The sequence below is a fragment of the Bidens hawaiensis genome, unplaced genomic scaffold (genome assembly GCF_021521415.1).
Source record: "Bidens hawaiensis isolate Kalapana, Puna unplaced genomic scaffold, B.hawaiensis_p1.1 tig00033830_1, whole genome shotgun sequence".
NCBI lineage: Eukaryota > Viridiplantae > Streptophyta > Magnoliopsida > Asterales > Asteraceae > Bidens > Bidens hawaiensis.
The window spans coordinates 114,226-138,031 of record NW_027495812.1 but is presented as its reverse complement, the minus strand read 5'-3'; the positions used below and the strand labels follow the sequence as shown (position 1 = coordinate 138,031).

Genomic DNA, 23,806 nt, shown 5'->3' with positions numbered 1-23,806 from the left:
AACTAAACTAATAAAAAACAAACATAACAAAGATAATTAGAAATATAATTATCAAAGTTTAGAACAGAATATAATTATCAAAGTTTAAAACAAAAGACAAACCAAAAAAAAATAAATAAAACAAAACTTGGTCAAATAGAATCTTGCCAAATAAACCAATCATAGTCCAGCGTCGCCAAACTTCTCTTTTATATATATTAGTAATAGTAATATTGTTTTTATCATGGTTAATTTCCTTACTGTCACTCATTTTATTCAATTTAAACAATTTATAAGTGGCTTTTACTTATCCCATACTTATTTCATACCATGTCACAAGGATGTATAAACATGAACCCAAGCAATCCCAAGGGCACATCAAATGCTTCAAGGAAAAACAAACAAAATGTAAAACAATCCAAATATCAAATTATCCATAAAAGAATACCAAATATTATCTAAAAACATCAGATTTACACAATTTGCAAGTTCAAAAGAAAGCAAAAAAAAAACATAAAATCAAGATCTTAAAGCCTAACCTGTTGCTGTTCATTCTTTTTCTTTCCCAGAATCCACATTGCTCACTGATTCACAACTATCCACATTTGCAGCCATCCCATTTACATAATCATCATCTTCATTCTTATTAGCTTCGATTTTCCGCATACCATCTTCCATATGAACATTCACACGTCCCTGAAAACCAATTTCACCATTGTCACAATCTTTATTATCAACACTGCTCTTATTCTCCTCCAAAAGCTCACTACTTTCTTCATTCTCGGAATCATTCTTCGCAGCCTTCGACCCAAGATTCCGCATCTCCAAACACTGCAATCGCGTTCTCAACTTACCAAACTCCTTTTCCATTGACAACAACTGATTCTTCAACATTAAATTCTTCTCTTCCAGCTGAGCTATATGAGTATCCTGATCATCCACTCTGTTCTCCAACAAACAACCATTACTATTATTATTATTATTAGTATTATCCGAACCGCCATAGTTAGAACTAATGCTAATCATCTCAAATCTACTTAAATCATGATCCAATCTCCGCTCTACCTCAGAACAATCCTCCACATCGCTCTTCTCGTCATTATCAGGCGATCGAACCCTAATTAAACCATTCATCGAGCCATAACCATCGACGCCCATTCCTCCTTCGCCATATCAACTAAAACCTCCCTGGATGGAGAGAACACAGGCGTGTTAAGCACCGCAGGCGTGACCGGACATGGAGACACCAGCGACGCGATTCCGCCTGCTTTTTTCGCTCGAATTAAAAACGACGTCGTGTTCCTCGGAGCGAATTTGCCGCCATTATTAAACCGCTTCTTTGAGATGTATCGTTTCGGTTTAACTGTATTCTGTTGTTGTAAGTCCTTAAGTGCAGCTACATCCTTCCAGTTGTTATTATTCCTTATATCAATTCCTCTAATTCCTCTACTCGCCGCCTTCCGATTATTATTGTTATTATTGTTTCGTGAATTTGATTCAAACACACGTGGCGGTGGCAGCATCCAGTAAGCTTGCTGTGACTGCAGTTGATTCGTAATCATGTGAGAATGATTGTTATTCAGCTGGTGCATCATCATCTGAGAGTATTGATTATTGATATTATTATTCATATTATTCATTACCTGCTGTGATTGACTCACTACCGGCATCAGCTGCGAATGATTCAGCATCTCGATTATGATTATGATATAATCGACAACTCAAAACCCTAGGATGCAATACAAATTGAATAACCAAACCCTAAATCCTAAATCTAGCCAAAACGAAGATCAATTACAGGTAATTGTATGATCCAAACGTTCAGATTAACAAATTGAACTGATTTTTGAATTGATTTTGTGTTTGAATTAATGAATTTGTGGGATTTTGGATTTAATTTTTTGGTCTGGTTTTTGAGATTTGTAAAAGAAGCAAAGGCAATTTGTTGTTTCTGTGGGTATTTATAGGAGGTGAAGAATGAGATGGACGGTGGCGATGATGTTTTAGACGAACGGTTGAGATGGGATAACAGGCTGTTTATGCGTGATGTTTTAGATCTGATGAGGCGGTTAAGAAGGATTACTTGTGCCGGTCTCACATCGAGTTACTTTTCATTTTAATTTTAAATTTTTAAACGGGTTTTAAATAGAGTTAATAATTAAATAATATTTTACTTTTCAGACATGATTTATATGTTTCTTTGTTTGAAAATTATTATGAGATAAGTTTAATTAAACTCATATATTCTTATGCGATTTGAATATTTATTTATCTAAATCGGTTGATGAGTTGCATTCTATGATGAATGTATATGAGTACACCATTGAAATCAACTTTCTTTTAATAAGAGTGACTTTCTAGTATTTAGGCTATCGCATCTTTCAAATTTGAAGAGACTTGATGCTTCATTCTGGTTATACTATGTTGTCTTAACCGGACTTACGCTGGCGTCAGAGTTTGGCTTGGACGTTCCCCCGAAAAACCATACCGCTCACTGCCACTTGAGTCGTTATGTCACCGCAATAACAGAACTCTCTGAGTAACACATATATATTTTAAACAAAATTAAACTTATAAATATAAAAATTAGAGTCATATGAGAGCATATAATATAACTTGGGCCAAATTCAAATCAAATTCAATCATTCACCTTTAAACCAACAAACAATTTTCCAAAGCAATAGATTATCCAAACTTTCAAGCTTAAATAATGTCAAAATATATTGTTTTTGATGTATTTTTAGTTATACTCAAATTAACGGTTAATCGACCTGTTATAACCTTTAAACTAATTAAAGCACACCCGCTTACATACCGCTTTATTATAATATTTTTTAAGTTTAGCAATGAAAAAATGTATTTTACACACACATCTAACTTCAAATATGCTAGAAAAAAATAAGCTTGAAGTAGGATAAAGTGAGAAAGAGTTACGGAACAATTTAGATTTGTTTCATAAGAAAAGAAAATCACAAATTGTATAGACCATTAGCCATTCAGCGTATATTGATGGACAACTTTTAAAATTAAAGTCACCCAAACCATGATGACAAAACACATAATGCACCTGCATTGCACCAACCTTTTCTTTTACAAGCTTCAACATCAACTACACCTTTTCTTTCACGTATTATCCAACTTTATCCACATTCCACAACAACGTTAACTTGTTACAACGGTCCAACCCATTTTGAAAAGAATAATGAAAATTATGAGCATCATATTTAAGGTGAAACAACTTGTCACTAACAAATCCATCATTGGGACTTCTTTTTTCAAATCAACACAAATACCAGTTATTTCAACACCACAATTTTTTTAACAAGCCACAAATATATTAGTAACTACAGCGATATTGGTATGTGCTGGAAGCATGTAAGAAATGTTTAAATTTATTATCTTTCATATAAACTAGTTTTTTTTTTTATCAATATAGTGTGCATTAAAATTCTATCTAACCATGTGTAACAAAAGTACGAGACACGCACGTTAAAGATATTCACTCACTATGTATATTTTTTTTGCCCAAACAACACTGATTACTAACTTATTACTTAGTAGTTTTTGAACCCGTGTATTACACAGGATTTGTTAAATTGTTGAAATTTAGATATTTAATTATCCGTAATTTCTGGATTTTCTTTTGAATTTATAGATTAATTTTAATATTATCACACACACTTCAAATGTTACATATTTAAATTTTGCATTTTCTTAATATTGAAATAATGTTTTAATACGACATAAAATCGTACCTAAATATATTAAAGATGTTTTTTATTATCAATATGAATGTAAGTTAAATAGTGTTTTACAAATTGTAAGATTATAAATATAGTATTTCTTCAACGAAATTTAAAGTACGCACATAATTAAATATCTATTATAGACATAAGTCAATAAACATTATACGATATCGTAGATCATTATTTAACTAATTTGTTTTTTAAACTTATTATAGATATTCAATATTTTATATGTTTTTTTTAAATCATGGTCAAACTTTCTCTATCTAATAGTAAATTAGATATAGCGGGTTAGTAAAAGTTATTGTGATTTAAATTACATTAAATTTTTTTTTATATGAGTTACAACTAATGGGTCATACAAATTTAACACATGCCCATGAATAACATAGATTAAGGAGAGTAGAGATTCAAAAATAGTAGGGAGGTTGAAGTTTAGAATGAATGAGGTTGGGACACATCATCATTATTATTTTTGTTTATTAGTATAGGTAAAGGTAGATGTATAAAGGTGCAAATACCATTTAACCATTTTTTGACATATTGGTTACTAACAGTAACCGGACATTAATCAAACGAAAATCAATAACCGGTTTTTGAGTGTAAAATCCCTAATCTATGTAACCGGTTAACCTTATTAATCTATTGAAATCAAGCGATTCTGGTTAGCTGGTTCCTAGGACGGTTAATACTGTTGCACACTAGTTTCTACTGTACCGGTAATAACCGGTCTCAGTTCAGTTAACCGATTAGAATTTACACCTTGGTATTACCAAAGTGGGCTCTCACGAGCCCAACAAGGTAGTGGCCCAAGGCCCCAAACTCCCTAGTCCAAATGAAACCCCAAACACTGTAACTACCCAAAATAAGAGAAGGCATAATAAAACATTAAAACCTCAGCAACAACATGGGTTCCAAGAATAAAGGTTTAATTCTTTCTTCTAATTCTTTGTTTTCTGCTGCAAAAGAACATCAGTAATACTGATATTTTATTCTTATTTCATGCAAATTATTTTAGATAAAAAAAAACCAAAGAAACGTTTGCAAAAAGATGAAGAGGACTCATCTGTAAAGTCTGTGGAAAATGCTAAAGAGCATAAGAGTCAGTTACAAAGGCTTGCAAAAAAGGTGAGTTTAATCTATTGGCACTTAATTGCAAGATTAACCCCAAAAGCTCAATTCTTTGAGCACCATTTAGGGTTTTATTTGCTGGCTTAAACCCTAAACCCTAATAGCAAGACTGACCCAAAAAGCTTAACTCTTTGAGCAATTTCATCAACAAGTGTTTTTAATCACTTTTAGCAGAAACCCTTTTGTAGAACAACAATGTTGAATGATTTAGTAACATGACATTTGAATTAAATGTGATAAATGGTTTTAATAATCTGTTGAAAAGAAAATTGTTAGTTTAGAGGTTGTTGTTGTTGTATAATGCTGATTGAATATATGAATCTTACATTTTTGTTCTTACAGGATCCAGAGTTTTATAAGTTCTTGGAAGAATATGACAAAGAGCTTTTGGATTTTGCAGACTACGATGACGATGATGATGAGGTAAGCTAAGCATATGGATTTTTAAAGTATCATTGTTTGTTTATTTTATTTACCCTTTTTGTATTCGCATATGATCATGTGTAGGAAGATGTTGAAACCGACATGGATGACGAGGACCCACAAGAAGATGAAGATGAAGAAAAAGATCCAAAGGATCTCAGTGTCCGTGTGTCAAAAAAAGAAGAAATAAAAACAATAGCAAGTGAAATGGTCGACTCATGGTGCAAATCAATTTGCGAAGAGCGTAGAATTGGTGCAATTCGTAACATTATGAGGGCGCTTTTAGGAGTGATGACGACCACGAGTCAAGGTTGACGTCCATGTCGTTTCCGGTATTCAACAAAATCTTGTTGTTTGTATTAAGTGAAATGGATGGAATCCTTAGAACACTCTTGAAGCTTCCATTAACGGGAGCCTGGAAAAATCACAATCATTTAGTGAAGCTGTATCTTGGTAATGCGCTTCTTGTTTTGAATAAAATGACCGACACAGATGTGATCGCGTTTACGTTAAGACGCTTACAGTTTTCGGCTTTGTTTCTTGCCTCTTTTCCAAGTCTTCTAAGGAAGTATATAAAGGTATGCTTTACGTTTTATATGTGTTTAAATTCTTTTTACATTGTAAAAATGATTATGAATGTGTATAAATTAATTAAAAATAATAAACGAGCCAAGCCAGAGTGCCAGAGAGCTCGATCTGAGCTCTAGTACGTTAAACGAGCCGATTTCAAGCCTAGTCGGGCTCTACTTCAGTTATTACAACCGTATTTATATCTTCAACTGCCAATGTTAATAGAATTTAACTAAAAGGTGAACACGTTATATGGGTTAAGCGCATTGAAAGTTGACCACAGTTCGTTTTTAATTCATACAGCTTCTTAAATCGTTTTATTATTAGATGCTCATTATTGTTGTAAATTGTTGTCTTTTTGAAATCATAATTGACATGTTACTTGTTTGCTAAAAAAGAATGAAAATGGTCCAAAACTGTTAGAAAGCTACTCATTTTGACCCGTTATCCAATCTGCCATTTTCATCTCCAAATATTATTCGTTAACCTTTTCTTTATCATTTTATTTCTAGGTGGTTCTTCATTTCTGGGGTTCAGGAGGAGGTGCATTACCAACAGTCTCTTTACTATTTTTAAGAAACATGTGCATTCGGCTCGGTTCCGACTGTATAAACGAATGTATCAAAGGAATATACAAAGCATATATATTTTGAACTGCCATTTTGTAAATGCAACTAAACTTCAGCACATATACTTTAAATGGTGTCAATGAGCTTTTTAGGGCTGATCTTCCATCTGCATATCAACATGCGTTTGTTTCCATACGCCAATTAGCTATGATTTTACGTGAAGCGTTTGCTACAAAAAGAACGGTATTTGATTTCATGCAATTTTAATTGTTACCGTTAGTTATGGAGGTGCTCAGATTTTTGTTTTTATGTTTGATCATCTGATTCTAGGGGTGTGCACAAAATCAAAATAACCAAACCGTAACCGAACCTATATAACAGAATCCAACAAAAAACTGACAGTTTGGCTTATGTTTTTTTTATTAAAACAAAACATATTAAGGTAATTGTTATATGCTTTGTACTGTCGTAACATCAATGATTAAAAACCCTAAACTAATTTCACCAAACCTTGAACAGATTAATCGATTGTAAAATTTAGGGTTCATGTTCTTCATATGAAGATGAATCTGAAATACTATATATATACTTTTTTTTACATATTTTAACGAATGAAATCCTTAGACCAACTGGTTGGCTTATGTTATTCGAAACCCGGGTCACGCACACTTCTTCTTTTTATTTAAACTGTCATATAATAATTATTATAAATATTATTGATTAAACTAATTAGTCTATAAATATAATTAAAACCAAACCTAAAACGTATGTCCTTGCCTAGCTCAACTGGTTAAATCATAAAACTTATAACACCAAGACCCGGGTTAAATTTTCAGTTTAAATTTTCATAAACGGGAAACCCGGGTCAGACACATTCTTTTTACTTAAATTTTCAGTTTTGTTAATACCCATTAAACCACTTTTAATCATTTAAAAATCAAAAAAAATTTATAAAAAAAAAATTTTAAACAATATAAAAATTATGTAAATTAATTATAAAATAAACCTCACTATTTTACATTTAAAAACCAAGTTTCCCGTTTTCGTAAACCGTAATTAAAAATCGCTTAATAAAAGTAAATTAAACTTTAAACTTCTAAAAATTGTTTCGTCAACACAATAAATATAAATATAACTTATAAACAATAGTTCAAGCTTTTCGAACATATAAACTTCGTTTTCTCACCATTAAAGTGCTTAACTCGTATTAATAACCGATCTTTCGTTGAAGCTTAAATAGTAATAAAATAATCAAAAATATAAAAGTAATATAAAGTAACACCCTTCTAGATACACAATAATAAAACCCGTACGATTATCGATTAAGTCCTGTTTTTACTCAATTTAGTTAGCGCGGATTGCTTGCTTCAGCTTACGTGACGTGTTCGGTTGTGGTCATTTTCAACGCTTTCAAGTTACTCATATCCCTTTCGCCTCAATCTTAAAGGTGAGTTCCTCACACCCCCTTTTAACGCTTTTACTTTTGGGGGTAGCATATATATCCTATTAAACGCAAAAATCGATTTTATACTCAACTATTAAACTGCAATTCATATCGTGGACTTGTGTGTTATATGTGCTTACTTGATTATGTGTTCAGCAAGTGGTTGCCTCAATAAGTATGATCATACGCCCCCCTTTGCACTCAGGACCATTTTGTTATGAGTGGAAAAGGGACCCCCGATCCAAGTATGTTGTCTGTTGCCAACTGGAAAGGACATTGCATGCAAAATAGTTTAATTATCACAAGTTTCATGGAATTGCAAGGTTTTTATGTATTTATTCAAACTTGCGGGAAACTCACCAACTATTAAGTTAGTTGACCGTATTTTATATATATGTTACAGGTACTATTGTTAGAGGCTGAAGACGAGAGGACACTTAGAATATTTAGGTTATTTAATAAACAAAATTTTCGTATTTTATTGTATTTTTTTTATTTGTATTGTTACCTTCAAACATTGTGTTATTTGATGCTTAAATGAATAATGTTATTATTGCCACGCAATAGTGTCACGTGTGTTTGAACAATCCTGTAACACCCCGACTTAAAGCGGAAACGCCCGAGTGTAACGTACAGATTGCTCAAACACACGTGGCACTATTAAGTGCCCATAATAACATTAATTCATTAAATAGCCAAGTACACAAGTTCAATCAAGTAAACAATACAAGTTTAAATCAAAGATCAACAATATTCATAGCAAATGTCTCGTTTATTAAATAACATAGGTATTCTAAGCGTCTTCTAGTCCTTCATCCTCTAATCACGGTACCTGTAACATATGTATAAAATATGGTCAGCTATAAATATAGCTGGTGAGATTTCCACGGTTTAAATACTACATAAAAACCATACAATTCCATGAAAACTTGTGAAAAGCACATAAGGGTTCTTTACGCTCGATGCAATGGACCTGAGCGTAAAGAGGTCCTTTTGGTTGGGGCTACCAACGTACTTGGATATGAGGTCCCTTTTCCACTCGATACAAATGGACCTGAGTGCAAAGAGGGAGTATGATCATACTTAATGAGGCAACCACTTGAATTCCACGTATATCAATTAAACAAATAAGCACACAAATCCATGATTGAATTGTAGTTTGTAAGTAATCAAAGTAATAATACTTGAATTTTATAATGGATACATATGCTACCCCAAAACATTAAAACATTTAAAAAGGGGTTGTGAAAACTCACCTTATGATTAAGGTAATAAAAGAGGCTTGTAAGCGTTGAAGAATGCAACAACTGAATACGTCACGAAAGCCGAAGCATGTGATCAATACCAACTAAAATAGATAGAAACAAGACTCAATCTATAACCTTACGAGATTGTATTTATTGTAAAACTTGTAATGAACATTTTATATTATTTTCTATTCTTTGATTATAATATTATTATTTAAGTCTTAACGGAAAATCGGTTATTAACATGATTAAAGTATTCTAACGGCGGGAAAATGAAGTTTAAACGTTCGATATACCTGAACTATTGTTTATAAGTCATAATTATAATTATTGCGTTAACGGAACGATTTTTAGTAAATTAAAGTTTACTTTACGATTAACAAACTATTTTTAGTTACGGTTTACGAAAACGAGAAAACTTGGTTTTAAGTGTGAAATGGTGAGTTATAATTTATATTTAATTTACATAATTTTTATTTAATTTAAAAAGGTTTTTATAAATTTATTTTGATTTATAATTGATTAAAATGATTTATTTATTATTAATAAACTGAAAAAAAATGTTTAAAAAAAAACTAAGGGATTGACCCGGGTCTTGGTACAGTTTTAAATGGATATTGAGAATAATAATAACAAGGAAATCCGGTTTTAAAAAGAATGTGCGTGACCCGGGTTTCGAACCCGAGTCTGTGTGTCAAGAGTAAACATGTTTAACCAGTTAATCTATGGATTATATTCATTTTAGGTATAAGAATAATCATATATAAATAGTATTTCAGGTTCTTCTTCTTCAAGAAGAACCTAGATTTTGCAATTGATGATTCTGTTCCATGTTTGCTCAAATAAGTTTAGGGTTTTTGTTTGTTGGATCAAAACTAATCAAAAGTAAATAACAATTACCTTATATTGTTTTGTTTTGACCGAAACCCAGTTACCGGAAAATAAAGTATAGAAATCTCCCAATTACAGACAAATCTGTCTGTTAGAGGGGGGGTTGAGAAGTGTGAGCGAGTTGTGACGAAGGTTTGGGTTCTATTTATACTATGAACAGGAGCGTGTACGCATTAAATCCATTAATGGCGAATCCCGTAAATTCCGGCGACGATTACGGGTCAATCCGCGGTGAGTAAACGAAATTAATTGGTTGGATATCGTTTCATATTGATGGAAAAACAGTTTTATATAATTATTTGGTTTTAAAAAAAAGTTTTAAGGGGTGGCGGCCACCTCCGGCGCCCGGAGGCCCGCCGGAAAATCGTGGGGGAGAGGGGACGGGGGTTGGGTTTGTTTATTTTATATTATTATAATTTAAATAATATTTACGCTTTGACCCCTAAAGTTTAATAAACCTTTTAAATGGGAATTAAAACTCTTTTAGTTAATATAAGTTTTAAAGTTTTTTTTTTTCACTTATAACCCTAAACTTTATAATTAAATTATATTGTTTTTGTTTTTGGATAATTTACGCGTTTAACTAGATTGTCGATAAGGCTTGGAACTTCATAAATAATTTGAACGTAGCAATAAACGAACTTGAGCATTAAATGTCGGGACACTTATTAATAATCATGACAAATTAACCAAGCGACCCAATGGGTCGGGTTTACAAATACAAATACTAATCGAAAAATTGACGAATGTCACAAATCTGTACGTCACACTCGGGCGTTTCCGCTTTAAGCCGGGGTGTTACAGTGGGTCGGCCTGTTTGACAAAACGGGTAAACTAAGTCAATTTGAGAACGACACATTTATCTAAACAGGTCAATCTGAACACAACTTGTTTATCTAAACGGCGTGTATATGCCAACCCAAAACCTGATTATTTTCGGTTCGTGTCGGAAATGGGGCAATGTTGCCTCCTGTAAATATATTTATTTGACCCATTAGGGATAAAAAAAAAAGTTGCTTCATAAGAAAAGGGTTGATATCGTCCGCTTTAACTATATGAATAATCTCATTTATCTTTTTTAATTGGATTTGAACTTGCAGGTCAGCAAGGCGACTATAAAGACACGATCTTTTCAAGAAGCATGTGTTTTTTTTGTTGTTGAAGTACTTACTGAACATTTATCACAATGGAGTTATTCGCCTGCGTTCTTTGAGTTTTCTTTTGCTCCCCTTGTCCGTTTGCGTAATTTCTGCAAATCTATAAAAGTTGAGAGATTTCGTCGCGACATGAGACAATTAATTCGTGAGGTGGGTCCACATTGTTCATCTGGTGGTTTTTCTTGATATTGGTGGATTAAAGATTTAATGTATTGGTTGTTTTATGACATGCTATTGAGGCTAACGCTGAGTTCACTAACAAAAAATGAATGTCGGTTTCATTTTTACCAAATGATCCTGCTGCATCATCATTTATGGAGGTGTGTGTTTAGTTACTTAATTTAACGGGTCTTGTTTGGGTTTAGCTGATTAACCCGTTTAGTTAAACAGGTCGACCTGCTAGCATGTTTAGTTAAGCATGTCGATCTACTAACTGGTCTAACTCTTTTATGGCCAGTTTATTCCTTTTTTACAACCTACTTTTTTGATTTCACATTTATAACTTGGTTGTCATCAGCCAAGCACACCAATTTGTTTGACACGCTTAGATTAATGAGTTAAACAGGCTGTGTTCGGGTACATGATTTTAAGTGCGAGCATGCTATGGTTGATTTTTTATGAATAAAATGAGGGTTAGCTTGCAAGCATTTTTTTGTTGACTGTTAGTTTTATAGCTATAATTTAATTATTAATCATGACTTGAACAACTATATTAAACAATTATATTAAATTTTTTTTGTTATAACAATCTAATGGGTCAAAACGATTTCGGTGTCATGTAACAGGATGAGAAAAAGAAGGGTTTGAGTCCTCTATCTAAATATGCTGCCACACTGCGTGAAAAAGCACAACAAAGAAATCCCTCATTGGTTGAGTCCAGGTTTGTATACTCGTCACGTTTATGTTTTCGGAAAATTTTAAATTTAATCACATTTCTATGTTAGGCTACATTTTTCTTCGACTTGTTTGCAAGATTTCACATTTGGCTGTTGCTATAGATTTTCAAGAAATCACATTTTCGAGAGTTGTTTTAGATGCTGATGATACGCTAGAAACTAAAATTTGGGTTTTGCTAAAGATTGGGTGTATTTGTTTACAGTGTAATTGTGGGTGAAAAAACATCAATCTTTGGTAAAAGGAGATCAAACCGTGACGATGATAATGATGATCTGCATGTAGACATGGATGTGGATGGTGCTGCTGCCTTTAGCTCTTCATGGTTAGCGAGTGGGGACCACAAGTACGGTTTTTCTCAATCTCTCGGTTTCTTTCTTTTATTGCATTATTCTAGAGGTGGTTATTTTGATTTTTGACCCGTTAATATACAAACGAGTTGATTTGGTTATGTTATATCTCTAGCGGGTCAAAATGGGATTATATTAAAGAGGAAATGGATAGAGCATCATCCAAATTGTGTTCAATCGCATAAAATGCTAGTAAAATAGTAATGGGTTATTATTGTTATGATATAGTTTTTCCAACCATAGTTAAGTTTAAGCTATGCTAGTAAAATAAATAAATGGGTAACGGATCAACCCACGAACCTGTGGACCCGCTTAGCTAAATTTGTTCACAGGTTCGACCCAAACCCATTTAAACCAGAGCCAGGCGCCTGAATTTCGTGTTAGGTTTGTGTCGTAAGAACCGGCCTGCTTGCGGTCCGCGCATATAAGGTATATATGTGTGAACCCTCGGATGGGCAAAAGTGAAATTGCACTAATTTTGACGTTATTTTACTAATCTCGTGAAAATAACGTTAAAAGTGGCGGAAGGTTAATCAGGCATCATGTGGTGGTGTTGATAGTCGAAAGACAAGGGTACATGCACCAATCGGCCGGTGTCCCGATGGTTGAGTGTTATGTGCCTTAGTTCAAGGCTTGATGCAAAACTACTATCGAGTCGGGAGTCTCACCGGAAGCAGCCTCTCTATTCTTACGGGGTAGAGGTAAGGTTGTCTACATCTTACCCTCCTCAGACCCTACCATAGCTTTGCTATTTGTGGGATATACTGAGTACGATGATGATGATTATTTGTGTCGTAAGAAAATTTTGCACCTGCATATCCATGCTGACCCTTATAAAATCACCATTCTTGGTAAAAACTCGTTTTCTTGTTTCTCCAACCTATTATTATCCGATGTGGTGGTTGAATTACAGGGCGAAGAATCTCGAAGAGGATGTTGGTGACGAGGATGTTGTCAGAGGATTTTGTTTTAAGTTCAGATGAAGAGGAATCAATGAGTGATGATGAAGATCTGAACGAAACAGAGGGTGCTGAAGTGAAGAAACCCGCACCTGTGAAACAAGGAAAGCAGAAGCCAGAGCAGAAAAGAAACTTTCATGCAAAGAACAAGTCTAGGAAAAAGAACAAGGCCAACTAACAAAGGATAGTGATATTTTGTTGATTGTTATAAATCAAATGATTATTTTGTTGTTTCTTCATTTCATAGTTAATGGGTACTGATTAAGTTTTGATTTAAGTTCATTTTCCAAGAAGATATTTCTCTGTAGCAAACTTGATATATTTTCAAATATCTCTAAACTCGGGTATGCTTCATTCGTGGCACAATACTAGAACACAAGAAGCATGCCACAATAACAAAAATCAAACTAAAACTGGAAAAAGGAAGATAAACCCTAGGCAAGCACCTTAAAAAGTCACTACTGTCTAATATCCATCCTCAACATCACAAATTCAAAACATTTTGGCACAATGCAAACACAAGCTCATGTTCTAAACAAATCAACAGCCAAAAGGTCAAAACATCAAACATAGGATGTGCGCAACTCTTCTGCACCGTGTGCAAAATGACACTTTTCACCAAAAGTACACGACCCCTTCGCAAAGTTATCACAAATTCTGGTCTTAAAGTTGGCACGCGGGGCCGAACCAAAGTTCTTTTGTGGTCCAACTGGTCCCGAGGCTGACCTTATGTTACCTATAAGCTCACGAACCATCTGACTCGCTTGTTTGATCTGGTCAAACGTGCCCTCGAGCTCAATGTTTTTAAGGCTTGGGTCTGACTCATGGTCTCTTATGGAAAGTTTTACTCCGGTCAACCGACAAATTTGTTTAGAGTTGACTCCGTTTTTACCAATGATTGGTCCAGCAAGAGTACCATCAACACTGATCTTGGCAGTGGCAGAGGCGCCAAAGCCGGCAGCAGCTGCATTGTTAGCCGCCGGATTAAAATCCATCCTGGCGGCACCACTGCCAAATCTGTTACCAGGTGGAGGTCCCATGGCACGTGGGTCTTCAAAGTGAGACGGGGCTGTTGGTTTTCCTAACTCCCATTCTCCATGTGCATAGTTACACTTGTCACCATACCGACATCCTTCAGCAGTGTTGTATTTGTTGCACAGGCGGTTTTTGACAGCTGGCGGTGACGACCCATCTGGGAATGACGGTGGGAGTACTGGGTTTCTGATGGTTGGAGGTAACGATGGGTTGCCACCTGCCATTTGGTTGACGGCTTTGATCCCTCCGGGCACATAATGCGAGAAATGGCATCCCTCACCATATGGACAGCCAGAAGTACTGCATACCAAATACACAAAAAAGAAGAGAAAAGGTTGTGTCAAAATAAATAAATAAATAAACAGTTTTGTATTAACACCAGATACTCGTCCGAATAACTTAAAATGTTAAAATACTAGCATTTGCAAATTCTTATTTTAACTGTTCTTGAAGACATGCATGACATGTTACTGTGTTACTTTTACGCAGAATTTGTGCAATACAGAGTTAAACCTATATCACTAGATATGAATATTACAAAAGAGGACACATATTCTTGATAATCAGAAGATAATTTGGCACATAAACAAATGTTCTCAGCAAATTAAAATGAAACTAATAGTAAAAGAAAAAAAAACACTAGGATTCAAGCAGGCTTGCTTGTTTAATAAACTTAAACTATAAAAGCATGTTTAAGAAAACAAATTCATAAAAACATACCTCGCAGAAAGAACACACCAGAAGTGACTAAGTGGTTAATTGCTTATAAATATCAAATATACCTATATACTACATCAAACAGTATCAACACTTACGTAACACATATTATTTATAGTGTTTAATGAATCTAATATACCATGTAATTTAACTTACGGGTCTGCTAAAAGAGCGGGAAAAGAATCCACTCTCACAACCATAGACGATATAATAGAAAAATATAAATTTGAAGTTATAATGCATAATAAATATCATGTAATTAATTGTTGAATGTAGTTTCATTAAACAACCATAGTTCAGTTGTGTTGTGTACTCCTTGTTATTATCTCGGTTATGTGACGAGTTACCTGTACCAAAACTTTAATTTCCAATCCATTAGTCCAAATGACACATCTTTTATTCTCAAAACATCATGTAGTATAGTGATTCCATTAAAATTTAAAAAACATTAGAATATATAAATAATTTGATTTTAGTGTAAGTTAGAATTATAACCTGAAAAACTTTGTGCAAGGCTTCGATTTGCTTCCTAAACCAGATTGAAACAACTCCGTGTCTGTTACAGCAGATTAATTAATTATTTTATTATTAAAACTTTACAATTACTTATTATTAACTTAACTCGACTTCGTTCGTTCGATTGACACGGAACAGAATCGTAAAAATATTAAGGGAAATTGAAACCCTAGATCTAGAGTGAAGAAAAGAGTTGCAATGTTGTTAACCTTGTTTGGACTTCTTGAACCCGTGGTTGCCGTTCAGAGCAGTTTCCGGACGGCCTCGTTTTTTAGCGACGGCCAAGTCCATGGAAGCAGAGAGGCTGGTTTCTAGGGTTACGAACGAAGAAAGATGTTGGAAGAAACCCGAGTGTAATGTAAACGGATCTACGATGATTATGGTACTTGTAATTGGTCAAAGTCAAAAGCTTTATTAATAAATCATAGCCCACTGGGCCTCCTTAACTTATTTTTGACTTTGGCAGTTTGACCTCAAAACATTTTTTTAAGTCTTATGCGTTAGGTATCGCACTCTTCAACAATTGTGTGATATGATAGACTCACACGCCATGCTTTAGAATCGGCATACAATTTCCGATGGCAGGTTTACAGATAAAAACATTGCTCTTGAACATCTCCATGTACAGCAAAAACACCATGTGTCATCTCTTAGACCATGATTCATCCGGAGTCAAGAATTAGCATGCAAATCAAGGTCATGTAGACCAAGTGTCATCCGACCCGTACTCTTAAGATAATAATGGCTTTGACATGAAAATTACATGACAAACTAAATATGAAATGAGTCTAGCATAGCATAAACAGTACTACGTCATGCTAGACCGGGTACACTCGTTTTGAGCCAAATTCAGTCAGCTTCGACCCACACCAGTCAAGGCCCACTAAGAGCATCCACAAGACCACAACAGGCACCACTTCCCGATGTCAATCATGATCAACAGCGCAATCATAAAATAAAACATGTCCATATGACCATCATTCAAATTCTCAGGAATCCACCCTATGTCATCTCCCCAAGACGTGATACTCATCACCATATGAACCAAAAGACTACTCACGTAATTCCTCAATGATATCGACGCCATACAAAGCAAGCTTACAAAGCCCTTAATCCCATCAGGAGCCTGGCTGTTAAAACACTCTAGTTGTCCAACATCCATAAAAAAAACCTCGGATGCTATGACAAGCAGGTATTGTGGGACCTGCTAGAGCAAACTCATTGTACTTGCATGTTGTCCGGGAACTGACTGTTTAAGCCTCTCAACCTCTGTGACACACGCAGCCACCATTGCGAATAGTCTTATTATTAAACTGACGCCCATTCATTGAAGCTCGGTTAAATCTTTGGGGTTTACGCTTATTCGTATAGCTAAGGGGACTAATATTTTACGGTAGAGTATGGTGCATACGAGGACGCTAAGGATGTCGAACACTATGTTGGCGGCTGGTAAATGGAAGGTGCCAATGTGGGTGTTCATCACGGCGCCTTGTTCGACGAATAGTGATTGAGTGGAGATGACCGAGTATATGATTGTGCAGAGCCAAATTGGTAGCATTCTGATCACGCATTTTGCTTCTTCTACTTGTGTCACTGTGCATAGTCTCCAGTGGTTTTGTGGGCCTTATAAGTCGTTCTCCGTCACCACCGCTGCCTTATCTAGACATCTGAAACATTTTAGTGTACCGCCAATTTTGCTTATTTTCACTCATACATTGGCGTCTAATCTCATTTCCCCAATCATACCGAAAACTAAAATAAATCTTATTTGATGTCACCGTTCATTCATTTTTACTAATATAAAATCGTTATTTCTAAAACAAAAATAACTGATATAAACATTATTTGTTAAATAAAATAATTAACAGAAAGACATTAATTTGTAAATAAAAAAAATAAATTTAAAAGCATTGATTGTAAAATAAACATAATAAATATACAAATTTTAATTCGTAAATACTTTGATCTATAAAAAGTTAAAACAATTAAAATAGTTATTAAGGCCATTTAAATGGTTATTCTAGAGATAATGACGTAACGGGAAAAGTTAATGTACAAACTAAAAAACGGGGTAACTGTAGGAATCAAGTAGTAGAGTAATTACACATGCAACGTAGTGTAGTTACATAATGCAATTACACTCACTATAATTACGTTATGTTGTGTGTGTGTGTGTTACACTACTTGATTTGCATAGTTAGCACGTTAATTTAATTTGTATTTGATCCAAACCTATCCCGTAATATAATGATATGCACTTGTATTCCTCACTATGAAGTATCTTTCGACTCCCTTTAATGGTCGAATGCAAGCCATCAATGTCACACCCCAACCGGTGGCGGATTATACGTCAGGGCGTGAATGGTGATGGTTCATAGCATATGGCACTAATTAAAGTTATAATATTTATACATCAAATTAAAACATGTCACACATTACAAGTAGAGTTCAAGGTAATAACATAGCATAAAGATAACAACATTTATTATTTTATTAGCCTATGCCCTTAGGGGTACCGCGTTTTGAACTTCAAAGCAAACATCAAACTTGTGTACCTGCATCATTTATAAAATAAGACGTCAACTATATGAATAGTTGGTGAACAACCATAGATTGAGACACATATATATAATAGACTGAAAACGTAATTCAACATGTTAAATGTATATCTAAGCACGTATGATTGAATAACACATATGATTGAATAACATGTGTGATCAAACATTGTTGACTTGTGTCCATAACCCGAAGGTTATGCTATGTCGGTTCTGATCGTCCGAATGCCAAAACCGGTCAAATTCGGACGGGCATCACCCCGATAGATCTATCATCGTTACCGATGGCTTGTTAAGTTAATGAGTCACACTTGATTGATTGATTGATTGAATACCCACACAACACAACGCATCACCACACATAGCATGAATAAACACATAACATAGATTTGAATTGCATGATTGAAAGAATAGTAAAACCATTATTGTTTAATACGGTATATGATACACCCCAAATTGTTTAAAAGTAAACAGAGGGTATGATTATTCACTTGGATATGATAGCGAGAATGATAAAGCCTTAAAGCGAGTTGGATGAACGGCACGGAAAAACCACAATGGTTTATCCTAAGGTATTGAATAACACAAGTATGAATATTCGAACGAAAACGAACAACTTTTAGCTTCTAGGTTCATGAGTGTTTTGGGGACTTCGTTCATGGTTAAAGTTATAAATGAGTTGAATATTATAAGATAAAAGTAAATTATGTTTAAGATACTTATACAAAATTATAAATGAGATATGTATATATATATATAATAGTGTGTGTGTGTATACACACATATGTGTGTATAAAAATATGAAACTATGTCTTATCAACAATAGTTATCTCTAATGATTTGTAAATATACTTTTAATAGATGATAATTAATAAATTGTTAAGATATTCCTAAGACTTTGTAAAAAGCATGTTTATGGATTTCTTTTATAAACATAAATATTTATATTAACCAAAAATCATAGTAATATGTATAGTAGTAATATATATATATATATATATATATATATATATATTTGTTATGATATCTTAAAGAACAAATCCAAAATAACCAAATTATGCAAGCAATTGTTTATGAAAATTCTATGAAGTTTATGATATGAATTTCATAACCATTTATATGTTAAAACGAGAATTTAAAGTACTTTGGATAAAAGATTGTTGAATGCATATTAAAAACCTAACAAAATTTGGTTGTTGATCATTACGAATAGTAAAAATATCAACTTGATTATCATTTATAGATGTAACACCCCAACTCGGAACAGGCTGACGCGTCACCATTACAGATATCATAAACTAAACGCAATCCATTTAAAAGAAAGAAATAGAATCCAAGGACAACCAACGAGTTAAATCGAACGGAAAGAAATCCTAAGTCTCATTTATTAAAATTTAAAATAAAAGAAAATAGACAAAGTCTTTATTCTTGAACTTCATTTTTTACTCTCATCACTGATTTCCCGGATTTCCCAAATTACCTGTCAACAAATAAGACAAACACAAACAAGAAAATACGGCTGAGCCAAAAATTGCCAGTAACGGAAAGAACAATAGTATTCACGGAAAGACAAAATAATAACAAAATCTATCTTAACCAAAATAAGTATTATACCAAAATTTGATACTTTTAAAGCATATGACAAAAACCGGTATTAAACGTAACATATAACGTGTGACATATAACGTGTAACATATAACTGAACTAGGATCGATCTATACGCCCTAAATGGCCAAAGTACTACCAGAGTACTAGTTAGATACGCCGTAAACTTTTAAAACACATTGTCACGAAAAGTGTTGTGCTCGGGTTACAGAGTACTAAACCTGAAAGGCAATATAACCGCCTAGCATATAACATATTAACAGAAATTCATATTATTATCCATAGGAACATGCAATAATGAGTACAAGTTATAAAATCTATTGCATGCTATAAAAATATATTACATTATATAAAAAAACTAAACTCAAAATGTAGCTGACGCATAACGAAAATCCGTATTACAAGTAACGGAATAGAGCCAATACTGTGAGTAAACGAGAACAGAAAACTGTATTACGAAGTAACGGAATATAATCAATACTATGAGTGAAAGAAACCAGAAACCGCACCACAAAGTAACGGAATATAAATAATACTAAGAAGAAACAAAAACAGAAATCGTACTACGGAGTTAAGGAATAGAGTTAACATACTATGACTAAAAGTAAACGAAAACCGTACTACGAAGTAACGGAATATTAATAATACTAAGAGGAAACAAAGACGGAAACCGTACTACAAAATAACGGAATATAAATAATACTAAGAGCAAACAAAAACAGAATCCGTACCTTAATTTAGCAAGCAAAGCAAAACTGAACGAGTCGTCCTTAACACGTACTAGATCCCACATTTTAATTATGGTTTGAATTAAGTTATAGAACTTAATGTCGTCATTTTAATAATTTTCCGGCGACGGAGGTTTATTTATCAGTAGCCGATGTTATCATTATCTAACTGTCTTGTCTTATATATGTATTATTCTTTAGTTTATTCATATTGCTAGTAACCATTTTATATGAATGCAAATAAAAGATGTATGGAGTGTTGGTGTGCAGGTTAGTAAAACACCCAGAATCATGAATTCAATATAACAAAAAGAATTTTAATTATTTATGAACCAACATATATTTGTATTCCTATCACCACACTCACGGAAATAAAACTTTGTTTTGGAAAGACATCTGGATTGGAGAATCCACTTTATCTTCGAGATTTCCGAGAATCTTCAACTTAGAGATCAACAAAAATTGTTTTTTAAATGAGAGGTTGGTTAATTCTTTTTGGGTTTGGAATTGGAGAAGAGATCCGAGAGGTGGGGTGGAGTCGAAGTAACTAAATGACTTGGTTGAAGTTTTGTACATGGTTACTTTATCAAATTCAAAGGACCATTGGGTGTGGGAATTAGACCATGATGATAAATTTTCAGTTAAAAGTGTTAGAATGTTTCTTTATCGGAGAGAGTTACCTAATGCGTCTTGTTGTACAAGATGGAATAAATTTCTTCATAAAAAGGTTAACATTTTTAGCTGGCGGTTGTTAATGGATCGATTACCAACTAGATATAACCTTTCGATTAAAGGTGTGGATATTCCTTCCATTCTTTGTCCTGTTTGTTCGAAATCGGTGGAGGTTTTGGATCATGTTTTTGGCGGGTGTCTCATTGCGTCCAGGCTATGGAAAGTGATAGGTCGTTGGTTGGATTTAGATTTTCCTACCAGTTTTTGGCCGAAAAACATTATTAATTGGTTGGATTCGTCTAGATGGGGGAAGAAGAAAAAGGATGTGGTTGAGGTGATTATTTTCACTGCTTGGTTGCTTATTTGGAATAATCGAAACGAGACGATTTTTGGTACGAAACTTGATAAGAAAGACTTTCTTTTCGATTATGTTGTTTCGGTTTCTTATTTATGGCTTTCTTCTCGTAATTGTAATTTTAATTTAAACTGGGTGGTGTGGTTAAGAAACCCATTACTTAGTATGTGACCTTGTTTTTTTTCCTTTCGGTTAGGCTTTTCTAACCGGTAAGACTGTTATTTAAAAGTATTGCTTGTCAAAAAATAGGTGACAAAATCCGGAAGATATCTCAGTCACCGAAACGAATCAGAATTCAATGACCATACTAAACCAGATTATTCAGCAACAACAGAGACAGGAACTATTACCTTAATAGCCTAACGAAACCGAATGTTTAAAAATGCAAGAAAGCAGATTATACGGATACGTGATGAAAGCTGGTATCGGAAACTTCAACCGGCAAGTATAACAAAACAGTAAATCTACAATTGGTGTTGAGATGGTGCGGCTCACCGGCAGAATCGGAACGGAGGATCGAATGGAAGCCAAAGAGATCATATATAGAGGCTAGATGTGAGGGCTTCGTGACTTCTACAAGGGATTTAATCCCATCTTTTCCGGATTTTCGTTTGTTACGGATATGGATAAAAGGTTTTGAAATTTGTATGTTAATCACGACTCCACTTCTGAATTTACATGCTTTGCTTATTACTATACCTTTTATTAATTAGAATATTATATTGTGGTTCAACCATAACCTTAATACATATTAATTTTCTTTAAAAAAAAAAATGGTTAACTAATTCATATGTAGGGATACATTAATATTACTTAGATATGTTTTTTTTTTCTATTCATGTACTAATTATTATTATTATTATTATTATTAATTATTGTAATGCTCTAAAAAAATCAAAAGAATAAATTAATAATAATAATAATTAGTTGAGACTTTCCAAGCCTTTTAATCAACTCCAAAATGCTTGATTATAAGTAAAAAGTGTGTGTGTTTAAGTAGAATTCATGTCTAAGCAATAAAACAAGTTTCTCTATTTGTCAGGCACACCCCCGTGCTTTATGAAAACGGCCCCGTGCTTCATGCCAAAACCACATTTTTGTCTTATTAATGAGTCATAAGAACAGCTGGACACATGGGCGTGTTAAGAGAAGCACGACCCCGTGTTTTCAGTGTCGGGACCACATTTTTGTCTTATTAATGAGTCATAATGACAACTGGACACAGGGGTGTTAAGGGAAGCACGACCCTGTATTTTGAGGTGCCAGGTCATCATTTTTTGTCATATTCAAGAAAGGTGACCACAGAGGTGTGGTAGGGAAGCACGGCCTCGTGTTTGAGTGTCAGGAAGTTTGAAATTTGGCAGTTTCAATCCCTGGACTTGTTAAATACTCAAAATTAGCGAATATACTCGAATAAACTTGATTATAACACATGATTGAATGAGTTTACCATGAATAAATATGAAACCACGCAATATAACATAACATGCATCGATTTATTGGTTGAATAATGATTTGAATTACAATATGGATCGGGTTTTAAATACGGAAAGTGGCGAATGTCACAATCAACTTCATACATTTTCTTCCCATCATCCACCGGTACCCTACTTTTTCGACACGCTGCAACGTATACCTAAGCAATACGCGGCAAAGGGTTTCCCGACGCCTTGACATACTGATAATGAAACGAACCACATAAGAAAGATAACAACCCAACTAGTGCAGACCCCACAGACACCCAAAATCCAATTGTCTAGTGGCCAACATCTTCATAGTACACCAGAATGGAGTTCGAGAACAACGATCCGGTGTTAAGTGCCTAAAAGTGGGCAAAAAAGCCCCTTTCGCGCCATATTTTATATTTGGTGTTGGACTCGTCGAATTGGTCCACACCAAGAGTGGCTAGAGTAGGCTGGTGCCCACCATATCCTAATGCAACCATGTAAATCGACAAATAAAACATCATCGTACCCTTTGTTGATGTCGGCATGCATTGTATTACTCCGTCTCCACATTGATATTAATATATTATCATGTAGAATTTATTATAAGATTATAAAATCATATGATAACTACAATAAATTATCAATCCGTAATATAAAATGATAAAAACAAGAGGTTATAATGTTATATAATGTTTTGTATATAACAAAACTATAACAATGGTTACCATGAATAAGATAACTTGAAAGCATATGCAAGTGAGATAACGACCCAGTAAGAATCGCTAAGAAAAGCTCCGAGGAGCGATCAGCCATTG

At 34.0% G+C, this 23,806-nt stretch overlaps 2 protein-coding genes and 2 pseudogenes across 2 annotated transcripts; 1 reads left to right on the top strand and 3 right to left on the bottom strand.

The window, feature by feature from the left end:
- Nucleotides 1–528: 528 nt before the first annotated feature.
- LOC143585376 (uncharacterized) lies at nucleotides 529–1,670 on the bottom strand. Its single transcript, XM_077067175.1, has 2 exons — nucleotides 1,244–1,670; nucleotides 529–1,142 (listed from the first exon to the last, which is right to left on the bottom strand). Exons 1-2 carry the CDS (start codon nucleotides 1,668–1,670, stop codon nucleotides 529–531), a joined length of 1,041 nt encoding a protein of 346 aa, XP_076923290.1.
- Nucleotides 1,671–4,632: 2,962 nt separating this feature from the next.
- On the top strand, nucleotides 4,633–13,538 carry LOC143585375 (nucleolar complex-associated protein 2-like; annotated as a pseudogene).
- Nucleotides 13,539–13,795: 257 nt separating this feature from the next.
- On the bottom strand, nucleotides 13,796–15,919 carry LOC143585366 (zinc finger CCCH domain-containing protein 31-like). Its single transcript, XM_077067172.1, has 3 exons — nucleotides 15,838–15,919; nucleotides 15,608–15,668; nucleotides 13,796–14,695 (listed from the first exon to the last, which is right to left on the bottom strand). The coding sequence occupies exons 1-3, from the start codon at nucleotides 15,917–15,919 to the stop codon at nucleotides 13,924–13,926; spliced, it is 915 nt and encodes a 304-aa protein (XP_076923287.1). The 3' UTR covers nucleotides 13,796–13,923.
- A 592-nt stretch (nucleotides 15,920–16,511) lies between these two features.
- Nucleotides 16,512–23,536, bottom strand: LOC143585374 (protein NRT1/ PTR FAMILY 7.1 pseudogene; annotated as a pseudogene).
- Between the last annotated feature and the right edge of the window lie 270 nt (nucleotides 23,537–23,806).